The sequence below is a fragment of the Anticarsia gemmatalis genome, chromosome 1 (assembly GCF_050436995.1).
Source record: "Anticarsia gemmatalis isolate Benzon Research Colony breed Stoneville strain chromosome 1, ilAntGemm2 primary, whole genome shotgun sequence".
Taxonomy (NCBI): domain Eukaryota; kingdom Metazoa; phylum Arthropoda; class Insecta; order Lepidoptera; family Erebidae; genus Anticarsia; species Anticarsia gemmatalis.
Window position 1 is genome coordinate 7,974,522 of NC_134745.1, and position 17,905 is coordinate 7,992,426.

The 17,905-nt window shown below is 37.7% G+C and overlaps 2 protein-coding genes across 9 annotated transcripts; both read left to right on the forward strand.

Annotated features, from left to right (window-relative positions):
- Positions 1-48: 48 nt before the first annotated feature.
- Positions 49-9,362, forward strand: Ars2 (arsenic resistance protein 2). Of its 8 annotated transcripts, none has more exons than XM_076116542.1 (16): positions 49-309; positions 940-1,188; positions 1,453-1,653; positions 2,794-2,860; positions 3,284-3,476; positions 3,638-3,720; positions 3,862-4,015; positions 4,218-4,552; positions 4,642-4,782; positions 4,872-5,084; positions 5,170-5,457; positions 5,543-5,656; positions 5,733-5,876; positions 6,036-6,160; positions 6,528-6,641; positions 9,041-9,362. In XM_076116542.1, exons 1-16 carry the CDS (start codon positions 170-172, stop codon positions 9,117-9,119), a joined length of 2,640 nt encoding a protein of 879 aa, XP_075972657.1. In that variant the 5' UTR covers positions 49-169; the 3' UTR covers positions 9,120-9,362. The 8 variants fall into 8 exon arrangements, with proteins under 8 accessions (XP_075972657.1, XP_075972674.1, XP_075972682.1 ...); XM_076116559.1 differs by having other exon boundaries at positions 6,531-6,641; XM_076116567.1 differs by having other exon boundaries at positions 3,865-4,015.
- A 2,575-nt stretch (positions 9,363-11,937) lies between these two features.
- Positions 11,938-16,757, forward strand: LOC142974341 (uncharacterized). The gene is made up of 3 exons (XM_076116613.1): positions 11,938-12,074; positions 12,888-16,319; positions 16,567-16,757. Exons 1-3 carry the CDS (start codon positions 11,972-11,974, stop codon positions 16,581-16,583), a joined length of 3,552 nt encoding a protein of 1,183 aa, XP_075972728.1. The 5' UTR covers positions 11,938-11,971; the 3' UTR covers positions 16,584-16,757.
- Positions 16,758-17,905: the final 1,148 nt, after the last annotated feature.

Consider the following 17,905-nt stretch of genomic DNA (forward strand, 5'->3'; position numbering starts at 1 on the left):
CTACTTACTAAAGACGACATCCCTAGCTACGTCACGTCAATCTTTCTTGCTGTCTAATTCTTTGTCTATGGTTTTTTCGTTTCGCTTTCTATTTGGTTTGAGGCTTGTCTGGATTTCTAAAAATAATAAATCATAATTATAATCTAAGTAGTAATTGTAATTCGTAGTCATGGCCGACAGTGACGATGAATACGATCGTAAAAGACGCGACAAGTTCCGTGGGGAGCGGGGAGCAGCAGAAGGTAGTAGTTACCGCAGCAGTGACCGACGCGAGGAAAGAAGTCGCGGTCGTGAAGACTGGTCTGAGAGGTAATTGATGAGGTGTAACCTGCAACCTGTTGTTATTTCATATAATAATAATTCACATTGACGTGTTATCCATTCATTTCAGATCCCAACCTCAATCCTTTGAACCTCCCAAACTTCCTACCCAAGTTCTTAAACCTACAAAACGTTCTCTAGCATTTGTTGTAAGGTAAATAAGTGTAGAGATGTAGGTCACCTACAATCTCGTCTGCTTAGTATAACAGTAGCATTTATATTTATTACATAAGCTATATCTGCATTATTATAATTCTTTGTAGTCTAATACTATTACAATATTTTTGCTCCATACTGATTAATCTAGTCTGAATCAGACAGTAGTCATAACATTTCCCATTCAAATCATTGTATTATACTTTACCTGAGCTGAAACATAAGTGAAGGACTTTACTCAGGAGTTAGATAGTACTTTCATGTATATTTCTATTCAATAACCTATGTAAATCTCTAATAATTTTTTTTGTGATTTGGTGTAAAGAACATCAATTCGTTATGAAATTAGCCAGTGTTATTTTAGTAGCAGTATTACACTAGATCTCAATTAAATTAGATTCAGAAAATTAGTTCTTAACTAGTATATCCAGTAAAATGTTAACAACATTGTTTTTCTGGCAGATCTCGTGGAGGACGATCTGGTCCTGACTACAGGGATTACAGAGGAGGTGCTAGTGCCAGCCGAGGATACTCTCCTGTGCGAGGGGAAGGTCCACCCAGCAAGCGTATCCGCCCTGATTGGCCCATAGATGAGCGAAGATATGGAGGAATGCCCCATGACTCTTATGGCTATGGCTGGCCTCATGACCACTTTGGTCCCCACCCTGGTCATCAGGGTTATGGACAACCAATGGCACCAGTACCAGCAAGGTTGGTAGTTACAATTTAGATTGATCTTTTATTTGGTTATTAATCAATCAACAAATAATACATGATTTTTTTACAATTTAGTTTTTGGGGTTATCTAAAGGCCAAGACTCATTTTTATTAAGATTTTCTTTACAGGATATAGAATAAGGTACTTGATAGTTTTTTATACCATATAGCTTTCCTACATCTTGTTTGTATCTTGCATGTTGTGTACATGACTATTTTTGTTCATAGACTTATAATCTATTTTTGGTATATGTGTAGCTATTATGACTCCAGGGATGCTGTTCTACCGATGGGAGCAACAGATGGGCCACCTACTATGATGTCATTCAAGGCATTCCTGGCTGCTCAAGATGACTCCATCACTGTTGATGATGCCATCCTCAAGTACAATGAATACAAGCTTGAATTCAGAAGACAACAACTCAATGAGTTCTTTGTTGCTCATAAAGATGAAGAATGGTATGTTAAGTAGACCTCACATCAAACTCTTTACATACACAATTTAAAGAAATTTCATGTAATGGGAAAGCACAGTATATTGGTTATCATAGCATGAATAAATTGAACTGGGGATTCATACATTTACATAATTACAAATGAAAGAACCAACTAATTGCTCTTTGTATAATTTGCTGGTAATCGAGAAATTCTAAGCATACATATTGATTTACTTCACTTATAATATAAGCATTTGGCTTTTGATTTGAGATATGCTTAGAATTTTTCAATGATACTGTGCAAATCTTAACAGTAACCTTTTTTCCCTACAGTCTACAGTGTATTCGTGTGGATTGCTGGACATCGTTAAGAAACTTTAATCAAACTTTATGCAAATGATTAAATGCCGTGTGTAGCTAGTTTATCTCGCGTTGACCAGTAGCGCGCAATGCTACAGGTTTCGTTACTGTTAGGGGTAGGGCTGTAATATTCCACATATGTGGAACAGGTGAGATTATGAAGATTTTTTAAATATGTATACTAAGCAATTTTAGTTTTCTGTGACATGAAGTTCTACCAGTAACCTGGATGTGTAACAAAAGGTGGTTTATTTATTTATTTATCTAGTTGTAACCGATATTTATACAAGTTTATAAGAAATGCTACTTAGTGTCAATATCATTGGGGACAAAACCTAAATAATTATTGAATAGTCATTGGTTACCTACGTTTGTTGTGTAAGTCCTTATTTTTAAATCAAGAATGACTGAGAATAGTCAAGATGTAAAATTACTTCTGCATACAAGATCACCCTGGTCTGCCAAATAACTTAGTGTATGGAGAGATTCTTCCATGATTTTATACATTTTATGTTTATTAAAACTGCTATGTTTTAATAAAGATCTCATAAAGGTATAAAACTGATCTCCCTTTAGCTTCCAAAGATACTAACAATTGGTCATAACAATTGGTATGACTTTGCTATTATTATATTAGACACAAAATTCCTGTGAATTGTTTAGAGATTGTAACATGATGTAATTCAGATAAAATTGTATTTTGTATAGATATCGGTATATTCACTTATTTTAATTTTTAGAGTTTTATGAACTTACATAATTAAGAATGGATTTCAACTAACATGGTCATTTTGGTTCCAAGGTTCAAGATCAAATACCACCCAGAAGAGTCAGTTAAACGAAAAGAAGAACAACTTTGTGCTTTGAAGGTAAATATTCATATTTTCGATTATGTGGTCTTACTAAATCAACACAGTTTACTTTGATTTGATCGCAGTTCTTAAACTTTACTCTCAAGATCAATTTTCTCCAAGATAAAAACTTCCTTGAAATTAGCAATACTGCTCACAAAACGGTGAACTAACTATAGACCGGAAAGACGTCATTGTTATTATATTTTTGTTACTCGCGCGATTTGCCTATGTCTCTTGTATTCATCTTTAACATTAACATAAAGCTAATTTTTGTCGACATTTGCCGACGAAAACGTCGTGAGCACATTCTGATTGGTCGAGTATAGCCGACCGTGGCAGTCAAAGAGTTAACCATCAGCATAGCCGCTTGTCGCTGACGTATATAGATACACCAAGCAATTAAGGCGTACTTGTAATAAGAGGTTTTATTTGTTACAGAATCGTCTCAATGTCTTCCTAGAATTATTAGAGAAAGGGGAGCTGGATAAGGTTTCAGTAGATGTTGACAAGTCTGAAAAATTAATCAGGCTGCTTGATACTGTTGTCATAAAACTGGAGGGAGGCACTGAAGAAGATCTTAAGGAACTTGATGAACCACCACCGCAAGAAGTTACTTCTAATGACAAAGCAGGTAATAAATGACATATTATTATATAATTATTTTTTTAAATTATTATCAGGCATAAAAGCAATGGACTCAGTACCTATCAAACAGATTTCAAGAAGTATTCAAATCTTCAACACTATATTTTTTGTGTAGCAATAATATATTACCTCTATTATTATTTTCAGATAAAAATGACACCGAAAAACCAGTTGTCATTGATGTTGATGCAGTCAAAGTTAAAGATGAGAAGGAGGAAAGCGAGAAGAAGGTATGTTAACTTTTCGATCTCACATGCATTCAAAACAATATACTATAATGAATTTAGAAAAGTATACAATTGACATTACAGTCACTAAAATACCTAACTTCAATGTACACTACAATACAAATTCTGTTTTTTTTCTTCTAGCAGGATAAAAAGTCTGAATCACCGAAGCCTACCGCCCCATTGGAGATGGAGATTGACCCTCATTTGCGACAGCTTCAAGAACAGGCGAAATTGTTCTCTCGCTTCAACTCGACGGGGACTGAACCAGACCAGGAGCCGGCAGAGAAGGAGCCGCGTAAGTTATAACCTAATTGATAACGAAATAACACAAGATTTAAGCTAATATTTGTTTAGTTAATTTATATTTCGCTTGAATCTTTTTCATCATAGTATCCTAATATAATTAATGCTGATTATTAGCAATACAGCACTAAATATGGATAGTAATTTATGAGCTCCCTATTCTACAATGTCTAACATTATTTTCATCTTTGCAGCGCCACCCGGCTCATCCTCAAGTTCCTCGTCATCCAGTTCGTCTTCATCTAGCTCAGAAGACGAAGGAGAAAGCAACACTCGTCGCAAATCAAAATCCAAGTCAAAAACACCTGACAAATCTCCTAAACAGAAAGAAAAGTCTCCCAGTGAAGAAAAGGTTGTTGATATCACTGACAATGATAAGGAAAAAGGCGGGGAGAAGAGTGGAGATGAAAAAGCGGAGTCAGTCAGCGACGTCGTTATTGAAAAGAAAGAAAGCCGCGCGTTGCATAAAACTACTTCCATATTTTTAAGAAATTTGGCACCAACTATCACTAAGGCTGAAGTAGAAGCTGTAAGTTTTATTCTTAATACTTAATACTTAGTTATTTCTTGCATATTTTGTTTTAAGTGTTGCTAATAAATGTAAATATTTGGTTCTAGATGTGTAAACGTTACGGAGGATTCCTTCGTGTCGCTCTCGCTGATCCGTTGCCCGAACGCCGCTGGTTCCGTCGTGGCTGGGTCACTTTCCGTCGCGATGTTAACATCAAAGACATATGCTGGAACTTGAACAACATAAGGGTAAGCACGACAATATAAACAACATTATTTGTGATAACTACTAATACTTTGACTTTACGTTTTACTTAACAACCTAATATTTTTTACAGCTTCGTGAATGTGAATTGGGCGCTATAGTGAACCGCGACTTGCAACGTCGCATTCGCCCTGTTTCGGGGATTACTTTAGAACGTGCGATTTTGCGCGCTGATGCCCGTCTAGCGGCACGACTTGCCCATCTGTTGGACACGCGTACAAAACTCTGGCACGAGGATAGTACCGAAGAAAAAAATAATGACAATGATCAGGCGAACCATGCCGATGTATGTATACTTCTACAATAATAATAAGGATATAACTTACTAATGAGTTGGCTTAAAATGCCTTAACGCTGATTTTGTTTTACAGAACTTCAGTCTAAACTCCAAGAATCCGGTGCTACACAAAATCACTGAGCATTTGATTGAGGAAGCGTCGACGGAGGAAGAGGAACTGCTTGGTCTCGAAGCGTCATCAGAATCTTCCGCTACTGAACAAGCTGATCCAGAGCTTATGCGTGTATTAGATCGCCTTGTTCTTTACCTGCGAATTGTTCACTCGGTGGATTATTACAACCACTGCGAGTATCCTTACGAAGATGAAATGCCTAACCGTTGCGGTATTATGCACGCCCGATCTGGACCACCCGCTAATAAGGTATTAAGCCTGATTATAAGTGCGTTGTTATGTTGTAATTTTGTGTCTGAAAGTTTTGTTCTAATTTTCTTATGTGCTTTAACAGCCAACCCAGCAAGAAATCCAAGACTACATAAAGACATTCGAAGGTAAAATGTCTGCCTTCTTACAAGACGTTAAGCCACTATCTGACGAAGAGTTGCAAAAACTTGGAATTAAGGTATGTTTAGCTATAGGCATATTGTTTGTTGCATATTTTTCCTGAAGAGCTCTTTACATTTATATTTTTCTTTCAGGACACTGATGCTGAAGTGGAGAAGTTCATTCTCGCTAATACGCAGGAGCTAGCAAAAGACAAATGGCTGTGTCCTCTCAGTGGCAAGAAGTTCAAGGGCCCTGATTTTATCAGAAAACACATTTTCAACAAACATGCTGAGAAGGTACGTGTTATAAGACCTAAACCTAAAGTTAATAGATAACATAGTTCACATTATATATCTTCTTTAAATGTCTAAAGTAGGTGGCTAAAATCCTACATCTAATAATATATATTATTATGATAATGAAGTATTTAACTAAGATATGTTATGTACCATCAGGTGGACGAGGTGCGGCGCGAGGTGGCGTACTTCAACTCGTACGTGCGCGACGTGCGGCGGCCGCAGCAGCCCGAGCCCGCCACGCGCGGGCCCCCGCCCTCGCAGCACGCGCCCGCGCCGCAGCCGTCAGTACTACACATGCTATCCATCACAACCATCCTATAAACTTCTCACTTCATATACTTATGTTTTCTCAATCATTTGCACTCTCGACTAAGTAAATGATACACATACGGCCAGTTTCTTTATCACCAAAGTATAGTTGAAAAGTATAAATAACAATTTTATTTCTTTATGAATTTACTGATAGTTTTATGATGAACAGATTTGCCTTTACTACACAAATGCCAATTAAAAGTCAATGGCTAGCAGTTATTTTAGATACGTATGAAGAAACTGGCCGATGGGCGTTCAAATACTTGCGATGTGGAACCATTGCGTTACTAACGTAAAATTCTGTTGACATTTATTTCAATAAGATGAATTCGTTAGCAGGTACGGTGGTGCGCCAGGCGGTGGGCCGGCCGCAGCTCGTGGCTGGGGCTGGGGCGGCTGGGCTCCGCCCGCGCCCTATGCGCCCAGACACCCGCGCTTCTCGCGACCCAGGTAACTTACACTGACTACATACTTCATTCTAGTCACGCATGTACAGGTAGCAACAAAAGTCTGTTAACAAATACGAATTTTGTTATATATTTTTTATACATTGTAAGATTCTCGCCATTTAACACGTGACAAATACGTCAGATATTGTCTTTTTAGTTTTAAAGGAACTTAATAAAAAAAAAAAAAAAAAAACGCTCACCGGTCGGTAAACGATCTGTGGGTTAAGCAACCATTGGCGCGGTCATTCCCATAGATGGGTGACCGCATAGTGGTATTTGAACTGGGCGTCTCCGTGCTTCGGAGGGCACGTTAAAAGTCGGTCCCGGTTGTTGTCTACTAAGATAACAGTCGTTAAGCCACGTCAAAGGCCTCTCGGGCGGCTTGAACAACTTTGACACTAGGTTGACCACTAACCATACGACGAACAAAAACAACAAGGAACTTAATAAATTGATAAGGATTCACCGACTATTCTTGGTGCCTGTATTCATGCGACATTGCCATTATTGAGTTGCATGCAGACTAAATTCGGTCTATGAACTCTACTCTACTATCAATATGTATAGAATAGATGCTTTCTCATCCAGCTTTTACTATACTTACGTTGTTACGAACTGCATGACTGCTATTCACTGTAAAAAGGAACTTATACATGAACACGAACTGTTGCTACAAAACTTTACAAAAGGCAGTTTAGGCACTGTTTTCCTCAAGTTAAACATTTCACTTCATATCTTATTGATCATTATGGGTTCAACATAAAAACCGCGAATCTTTTAACATTTGTGGTTTTTAAATGGATACTTATTATCATCTGCATTTTTTCTTGTTAATTTACTATAAACATCAATGACGTATATCTTTAATAGCTTGTATTTTGTCTTATTTTAGCCATAAACGGAACTAAAACGTTTTATTAATTGTTTGTTAAACTTTTAAAAGACTATGTCTAAAGTCTGCATTGTACTCAATTTGAATCCCTAGAATCTACATCGAGCTTGCCTATAAAAAGTGAAAAATTATATAGATTTAAATTCAAGGTGCATAGATGCAGTGTAACGAATCACACTGTAGAATGATAATAAGCTATTAGATCATTGCTAGACAAGTTAACAATAACAATAGTGCTCTACTGGGCTGCATAAACAACATTTAAATACTGGATCGGTCAATACTTCCAATGACTGATATTGTTTATGTGCACACGATCGGATTCACTTTCTCGCATAGTCCTTTAATGCATGAATTCAAAGCTTTTGCCCAAATGAGAGTATCATTAATTAAAGACGTTTAGATGCCTGTGATAATAATAGTAATTATAGCCTCTTGAAGACTCGAATGTAATTGTTAAATCATTTATATCTCTATTCGAACGCGCAAAAAACTATCAAATACAAACTTGGCATATTAGAGGTCTAATACTATCACTTATAAGGACAATAATATTTTTAGAACTTTTTGCATGACCTTAACATTTTGATTTATTATATTGTTACATGCTTGATGTTCGTGCATACATTATTTTACTGCTTCATTATTATTGTGGCTACAATATCTGGGTTTTTGCATCCTAGTTATTATTCATCATGTTTAGTTTTTATTATATTATTTGGATGTGGCTGAATATCTTTTTAAGTTGAAAGAAATAATTTCCAGGGAAAATGTGGACCGGTCCCGGCCTATTATTGCATACAACGATCTTGACTTCCCGGACAATGGTGACATATTCTAAATTTTGACATACCTTTATAATGACATACCTAGGAAATATTGTTTGTAGCGAATATTGTTATAACATTCCGATTAAGTATCAAAATAAATAATTATATTAGCAATAAGTGGGCGCGACTACGGTAAACTTGAAGTACATTATTATATCACTTTGAGATTCAACTGGTTTATTTTCTGTTTTCTACCTGCCTCAAACTGTACGTCGAGTTAGCAATATGTAGAGAGTGAATGATATACAATGTTCAAAACTATATAACCGAATTTATTAGCTCAATTTTCCGTTGTAATAAATAGTTATTATCCTATCAACCACGACAATTTAATATTGTGTTAAGATATATATTTTCTAATACGAAAATAATTATGTTACTATATACAATGTTGTCATTTACATTACATTTACTGTGTATTTTTAATAAACTGTCCGAAATTCTAACATGCTATCTTTTTTATTCTCAAATTCCTTGCTTTACCTGTGTGTTTGATCCGGTAAGCTATCCGATGGAAACCTTCCGGGAAGCTGAGATTATGAGCAGGCTGTAGTGTCTGATGTAGCTCATGCAGTGTGTGTTATTTAGTAGCGCAGATATTAGTGTTTGTGAGTGGATATTCGTTTGTGTTGTTGGGTGAGTTGTTGCTAACGTAGTTAATATGGTTGATTGTTAAAGGGGCGGCGGCGGCGATTTCCGTCCGGTGATACACTACCGGGACTTGGACGCCCCGCGTGAACCCGACGAGTTCATATAACACGGACCCTTGAAAACAACGACTTTCCAAAGGAATCAGACACTGAGCGCTTTTACTTAATCATCTGTAGATAACAACTACAAATGTTTTCTGTAAATATTTGTATGTCAGTAACCAGTTAAGCTAGACAACTCATACAATTATTTCTCTTAGATGTAAGCAAAACTTGTTGAAACTACTACGGGAAACTGTTTCACATATTTGCCCATGTGTATTTTTAACGAATACATAATTTATTTTCTACATACGATATTTTATTTGTATTTAAATAGAACACTCCCATATTTTTAATACAAATCCTTAACTTTTTTATTTCTTGTATGTAGAAAAATAAAGTCAGGTAGTCAGGAAACATAGGAATAACTTGAAGTAGTTTTTAGACTGTGTAATGATAATTATAAGTCGGGATAATAATATAAAATACCAGGTAGTAATTTTTCATTATGTTTAGAGGTCATGAACAGGGCACTCATAGAAAATGATCGTTGGTAAATGTGAATTTATTTGATCATGCATTATTAACTTGGTATGTAGTATCATTACAAAGTAAAAAACAATTTTATTTTTATCAAAAACATCAAAAACTGTATCTTACTTTTTTTTCTTAAATATTTCAGACTGAAAATAACAGTAGGGTACACTTTAAAATTAATATCTTCCTTAATATTTAAGTCTTTACATAAGCTTATAAATAATTTGACATTAAACAAAACTAGCAGTCTTTCTCATTGCATATTATGTAGCGCCTTAAAATTATTCTTATACATGTCCAAGAACTTAGTCATAGGTAGGAAACGGATTTAGCATATATCATCGTTTCTTTCTAATAGCATTGAAGTACTTTTGTTAGAACGACCTTCTCCTTGGTCGCTTCCCCGAAATTGGGATCAAGAGGAAAAATATTAACAGTTAAATTGTAGTTTTATGAACCAAACCACTTAAAATGTTGTGGATTAAGTCATCGCGTCAATAATGTCATATCCTCTACGCTGTGAGATAAAGACCTTGACCTCTAAAATTACCCTCGGTCGCAGATTAGGCTGTGAAACGTGTTTATATATTCCTATTAAAGATCGGAAAACAAACTAATGTTATGGATTTTTATCGTGTTTCCATTATTATATCATTGATTTAAATTAAGCCATAAATGTAGGTACTAAGTACATGATCGGTATGCTATTTTTATGTACAGCGTAAGAAGGGTCGAGTATACTACTTACGTATGTGTGATTGGTACAAATAAAGGATGGCATGTGTGGAGAATTTGTGGTGAGTACGTAATGGGCGGCGCGTCACCGGCGTCACCCGGATGTGTGGATGCAGCCTGCACGCCTGCGGTCTCACGACTCTGGCGCGAGTTGCGACCGCCACCACTGCCAGCGACGTCCTCAGCCCGCTACCTATGTCACGCATCTGTTGACGATTAGATTCTTTTCCACAGTAACATTAATATTCCTTCTGTGAACTGATTTCTCACGTGACTTGAACTAATTAAACTTACATATGCTAATATCTGATGATGATGTTCTGTACTATTTATTCATCAGCATTAGCTAGGTCATAGGAATTCCCAACTAAAAAAAGCTAACGTGAATCTTTACCGTACCTACCAAACTTTTAAAACTCAGCATAATTAGCGATTGTCTACCTATATCTACTTAGGTACCTACTATGGATTCTTAGCGAGTATAACTAGCAATCGTTGACAGTGTTCATTTTATTATTATAAGCAATGTTAGTGGTAGACGCTGTTCAAGACACAAACTGGCGATTATGCGCAATGTAACCAAAAAATGCTGGATGTTGACATTTAGGTACCTTACATACCTATTTATTAGATAACATTATTAGAAGCATATACACTTTGAGTAGGTACTTAATTAAATTTAGCTTTTGTGAACGCCCCCACACTTTTATTATTTTTAGTTCAGAAACAGGACAACTGATAGGTATTCTTTACGTACAAAATATGGGAAACTTGTACCTAAGTGTTTAGCTGATGTTCCATTTATCATAATTGTGTTTGTTAATTAATCTGGAACGTTAATTATTTAAAACTCGTTTACCTGGCTCTACCGGTCGTTAACGGCAATAGAGGAGAAGGATCTCGTATAAAATTCAGAAATTAATATACATACTTAGACCAAGTCCCTTACTTGGTCTAATTATGTATTTTAATTTCTGAATTTTACTCATTGGAGAGAGAGAGAGAGGAAAGCTTAAGGAAAATTTGATGATATTCAAAATTGTGGAATTCCTATAAAAAAAACTTTAAATAGAAAGCGAGTAAGTATTTTCATCTACATCGCACCTAAGAAATAGGTACACCCGAGGAATTTTGTTCCACTGGAAAGAGACAAGCCTATTGTCAAGATTAAACCAGACGCTTTATCAAACACCAAGCTGTTAGATAAGTAGCTAAATATTTCATTATCATCATCTGTAGGTGTATGTATTTTATTAAAGCGTTATCAAACTCATAGAATTAGCATGGTTCTGTCGAATCAAAACAATCAATTAGTATCATGCTCACATCTCAAAGTTTACCACAACAATAAAAATACCAAACCGGAGATCGAATGAATGGTTATGTCAATGTATTTTCCCGTACTATATAGGTACTATTGGATAGCATATAATATACGATTGGGTGAGTAATAATTTTGTGAGCACCTCCGTACGCAGCCACAACGACCGGCACGGGAAACAATGCCTTCTGCCTAAGTTAATACAAGTTATGATTCGCAGCAAACGCCAACAGGTTTTTTGCTATAATATACACAGTCTATTTGTATCGCTTTATAAAAGCAAGCGGCAGCTGAATAAAAACATTGTGACTGAGAAGCTTCACAATGATGGAGCTCACTTGTGCTTTAATTATAACATTCGTAAGCTTAGTGTCTGCTACTCCATATGGATATGGAGTCAAAGGCGGCGCAGGCGCATCGGCTATAGGTAGGTGAACTTGTTATATTATTTAAGTCTTACTACAAAAGCTTGTTTGATCCTAGTTAATTTTAATGAATTAGGTATTGAATCAGCTATCTGTGCGAAGGTCGGCAGTTCGATTCCTGAAGTTATAAATATTCTATAGTTTAATTTAAATATTTATGGTGATTTGCCTTCGTTTACGAAGCGGTTAAGTTGTGTTATTATAAAGTTATTGGGATTTTACGCTTTAATATTTTAATGATAGGGACTCCTGTGTTGAGGACGATGACTCGATATTTGAGCGTCTAGACAGTTGATTTGTATGTAAAGCTAAAGTCGTAAATACACTAACTATAACAGCTCTTCGTGTAATAATTTATTAGTGATTTGTTATCTTAGACTTTAAACGATTGAATGTGTTTTTTTACTTTTGATAATCAATTGCTAAAATATAAAAAGCTATTGTCTATAAGTAATCTATACTAATATTATAAAGCTGAAGAGTTTGTTTGTTTGTTTGTTTGAACGCGCTAATCTCAGGAACTACTGGTCCGATTTGAAAAATTCTTTCAGTGTTAGATAGCCCATTTTTCGAGGAAGGTTATAGGCTATATCGTCACGCTACGACCAATAGGAGCAGAGTACCGGTAAAAAATGTTACAAAAACGGGGAAATCATTCTCTCTTAAGTGACGCAAACGAAGTTGCGCGGGTCAGCTAGTGTGTTATAATATCATAATAGAAAAATCAAAATATTACATAACCGTACTATTCCGTATTTTCTTTCAGTAAATACTATAGGATATCGTAAATAATGATTTTAATCTGATCTTTTCAGCTCAATCAGGTGCTTCGGCAGGAGCATATGGAGGCCATGGTGACATACCAGTACCTATACCGTTTGGAAATGGCTTCTCTGGAAGCTTTTCTAAATCCTCATCATCAAGTTCTTCATCATCGAGTGCTAGCTCGAGCTCTAGCTCGTTTAGCTACAGCAGCGCTGGAGCTGGAGGCTTCTCAAGTCCAGGAACGAACGGCAATGTAGGATGTGCGTCCGGGACCTGTCACGGCTCTGGAGCCAATGAAATATCTTCCAATCACGGAAATAATGCTGCAGGCGCGGGGCTTCAGGGATACAATGCCGCCAATGCCGCAGCTTCTGCCGGAGCAGGAGCCTTATCTGGCGCTGGCTGCAGTGGTGGCGCTTGTGATAACAACCCTGCAAAGTGCACATCCGGACAATGCCAACACAATTTGCCTGCAGGATCTTCGAATATCCATAATCCAAATAGCAAATGCACTTCTGGTCACTGTGGATCTGAACCCTATTCTGGCTCTTCAACGCCATCACATTACGATGATTCTGATGATATTCGCTTTGTATCCCATTCATCAAAATCCGCTCACGATTCTAAAGACTTGACTTCTTATAAGGACAAAACAAATGGATACACGGGTGGCTCTGACTGCCATAATGGAAATTGTGGAACATCGAAACCATTTGACTCACAACCAGGTCATGGTCATGGTTCAACTAATTCTTACTATAGTCAATCAAACAACCAACATGCAACAAATTCTAATTCTGGAACAACATCCGGTTACCACTTGCCTGCTACAGATTTGGAAACACCTAAACAAGATTCTAACTGTTATAATGGAAATTGTAATTCTGGACAATACCAGCCAAGTTATGGTAGTACTAGCGCACCTTCAAGTTACAATGTACCCATCCACGGTGCATATGACACCAACAAACAAAAACCTCAATGCCAAGATGGCAAATGTGATTACCCGCAGAAGGGAAGCTACTCCTCTACACCCAGTTATTCTGTATCAACAAACTATTTAAAACCCGAAGATTCGCATTCAACTAAAGTACCTACCTCATATTATCCTAGTTCACCATCTTGTTCTGGTCCAAATTGTGGTTTAGTGCCATCCAGTCAAGTTAGTCACACGCCGGGGTCACATAACGTTCATGCCGGATTACCGACATCCAATGGTGCCAATTTAAGCCCAGCAGGCTGCACGTCACCCAGCTGTAATCCTCATTACTCAGCAGGCGCTCCCAGTGGACCAAGCGAGCAACCGGGATATTCGACCCACCCTAAGCCAGTTGACAACAACAAACCCTCAACGGAAAATCTCCCAGGCTACACAGGTGGCTTTGGAGCCCCCGCTGGAGTATACAAACCAAATGATTTTAATGTTCCCACCACCGGCCCTGCAAGTCATACACGTCCACCTTCAACGCTCCATAACACCCCCACGTATGGTAGCTCTGGACCAGGATGTTCATCTCCAAATTGTTACGGTCAAAGCCCTTCACCCGGCAGTAATGTACGGCCCGGCTCTTATGATTTCAAACCAACCGGACATGGAAGCACACCTGGAGAAAATCATCCAACATATACAGGAGGTTTCGGTGGACCCACTGGTATGCTTAAGCCTAATGAATATAATATTCCTACACCTGTAACAAGTAAACCAGTGCCTTCTGTAAACCCATTATACAATACGGCATCACCTACTACACCGGGCTGTAAAACAGGAAATTGCTATGGATCATCTCCCGTTACAGGTGTTACATCTGCAGCTACTGCCCAGTCAGGGTCTTACGGATCACACACTCAAAGTGGAGGCGTAACCGTATCCACTGACAATTCACCAACATATTCAGGTGGCTTCGGTGGACCTTCCGGCATGCTGAAACCTAATGAGTTTGACATACATGTGGCAAATAAACCTGCACAATCTGTAAACCCATCGTACAACAATCAACCGGCCAAACCTTCAACTGGTTGCTCATCTCCGAGCTGCAAAGGATACGCTTCGACTGCGGGAGCTACCGCTGCTGCTGATGCTCAGGCTGGATCATATGGTGCTTCTAAACCAAGTGGAGCTGCGGACTCTTCTAGTGAACTTCCGCCGTATACTGGCGGTTTTGGAGGCCCAACCGGATTTTTGAAACCAAACGAATTCGATGTTCACAATCCAGCACCCCACGGTCCTACTTCATCGGTATCACCCAATAAAATACCGACTGGCAATTATAATTCTGGCGGCTGCACCTCACCGTCATGTCATCCTGTTGGCGGTGGTTCCACACACCCCCAGTCATCGTACGGTGTTACGACACCTGCGTATACAACTAATTACAGAAAGCCTATTGGAGTTACACACCTCACACCTCCTCCTGTGACGCCAATAAGTTCAAGCGACGCATATACCCAGTCACCACATCCAGGTGGTACTTATTCACAAGGATGTAAATCTGGAAACTGCGCAACTCATCCCTCTAATGGAGATAACCCGAATGTACCTCATGGAGTTACACATCCCCATACTGGAGTATCGTCTAGTCCATCTTATAACTTCGGAGTAACTGGACCTTCTGCAGTTGCTACACCTGGCGATCATTCGCATAATATACCAACTACGGCTAGTGGCTCCAACAATTGTAAAACTCCTAATTGCGCTAATATTCCTTCAGCAACTGCTGGAGCAAACGCTCAATCTGGGTCGTACGGTGACTCTAAACAGCAACAGCCAGCGTATAGTGGTGGTTTTGGAGCACCTTCTGGTTTACTAAAGCCTGAGGATTACTCAGCTCCAGCCACTGGATCGAATACAAATGACCACAAAAAGCCTTCCGGCCCTGAATCTAGCACTTGTGCTTCTGGAAACTGTAATCCAAAAGTAACATCACCATCTTCGACTGGATACAATGCTGCGACATCTGGTGCGCATGCTTCAGCTTCAAGCGCAGCTAGCGCTAATACTGTCGCCTACTCAGGAGGCTTCGGTGGACCACCCGGTTTCTTAAAGCCCTTTGACGATGGAAAAATTGATCTTACTAAACTCGTCGGTGCATCAAATTACGGATCACACTCTGGTGATGCAAATATTCATGCGTCTCATGACACGAAGCCCGGTAGCGGTGGTGCGTTGAGTGCAGGCCCTGCTGGTCATGTTGGAGCACTAGCCGGTAGTGCAGCAGGAGCTACCGCATACGCTGGATCAGCAGCTAATTCTGGCTTGTATGGGTTTAACGCCGGTACACATGACCACAAGACCACAGGTGGTGTGAAGGGTGGTAGTCCTTGTGGTGGTGGATGTGGCGGCTACATACACGATGGATTGAACGGGAGCGCCGCGGCTGCTGGTGCAAGAAGTCTTGCCAGCTCTGGTGCCTTGGCTACGGGTGGAAGCTTCGCAAGTAGCTCAGCAAGCGCACACGCTTCTGCTGGAGCCTATACTAAAGGAGGTAAGCATTTACAAAGTTTCACTAGATTCAATTTATAAAATTAAAACGCATCTTTTAATTGCGTCTTTGTAATATTTTCTGAAGTTTTATAATTAGCTATCAGCAATACCAATTGTGTTCATATTTTTTCTGCCATCTGACCATTTTCCATTCCGATTTGGGGTTCATTCCCGAGATAATTGTTTTCATTCTAATTTCACAAACGTATGTATTCTAGTGCTAAAGTGCTTATTTTTTTCTGTTTCAGGTTACGGAAAACGATAATATGCCATCTTGTATTAAACATAGTATTTTTACGAAAACGAAGACTTATTTAGTATAGTATTTACCATGTAAGTACGATCGATATTGTGATAACTAAGTATTTGATAATAATAAACCGATATCCCATTGTTAATGCATTATATTAAAAGCAAATAAATATTTTTTATAAAATGAGTGATTTTTTTTCTATAAACCCTTTTAGGGCCCATATAATCTTAAAATTGCTAATGGAGTATTAGCGCATACGGTCACATACCACACTCAACCATAACATAATTTACATATATTATTATTATGATTACAATGACAAAGCATACTTTGACATTCCATGAATAAAAAATGTACATACCTTAAGGTACTTGCCCAAAATACTCGTATCAAGTAATAATTATAATAACCATTTAAAACATATAAATAGCACATTAACTATGCTTTCTTTGGCAAACTGGTAACAAAACTGGATTTTTCTAATAAAACGTAAAACAACACTAAACTACTTAGTTACAAGGTTGACCAGTTGATTACGAACTTCACTAAAAGAAAGATGATATTGAATTTAATAATAAAGGCTATCCGTACAGTCAACCTGGGTAACTTTGAATCATTTGGGTAACATTGACAGTGGGAATTTGAAAAGTTTGCAAACCTAAGATAAACCTTTATCAATTTTGTTGGTTTCATATGAAAAAATAATCGAAACTAGTTCAAATTCCCACTGTCAATGTTACCCAAAAATTACCCAAATTGACCTTAAAGATGTGGTTTTTAATGACTGTTTTGATTATCACTTTGAACTTGATAAGATATTTTCTAGTAATAGAATGAGTTGTAAAAGAAAGGGCAACGTCCGTGGCACAGTGATTAAGTTGATTGCCAACCGTGAAAAGAAGTCTTGGGTTCGATTTCCCCACAGTATGGGTTTGAATTTCACACACAATAAATATAAGTGATCCACAAATAAGTAGGTACCTAACTTATGTTTCGTTGTTCTTTGTATCATTTGTTATTTCTTTGTAGAGTTAACGCAATATTAACCCATAGGGTAGGATTACCCTTGTAGTCTTTTAATAAAGTTGGATACGCCTAAAAATGGTGTGAACTTTGAAGTTATTCAAACGGCCACAGTAGTACGACACAAGAAATTGTGAAAAAAAAACAGGCGAGCCTCTTTTCGTAGCTGATTTAAAAGCATACTTATTCAAGTATGCTTTATGTATGTTGTCTAATGAACAGATTTTTTTCATAATATTGAAAGAAATAATAATAATATCTACCTACTTGTATCATATTATTCCTTACACGAATATGTCGAAATCTTTTGT

Coding starts and splice junctions, on each gene's coding strand:
- Ars2 (XM_076116542.1), top strand. CDS start 170: ATGGCCGACAGTGACGATGAATACGATCGTAAAAGACGCGACAAGTTC. Junction 3,721..3,861: donor AGGAGGAAAGCGAGAAGAAG/GTATGTTAACTT, acceptor TTTTTCTTCTAG/CAGGATAAAAAGTCTGAATC. Junction 5,877..6,035: donor TCAACAAACATGCTGAGAAG/GTACGTGTTATA, acceptor ATGTACCATCAG/GTGGACGAGGTGCGGCGCGA.
- LOC142974341 (XM_076116613.1), top strand. CDS start 11,972: ATGATGGAGCTCACTTGTGCTTTAATTATAACATTCGTAAGCTTAGTG. Junction 12,075..12,887: donor CGCAGGCGCATCGGCTATAG/GTAGGTGAACTT, acceptor TGATCTTTTCAG/CTCAATCAGGTGCTTCGGCA.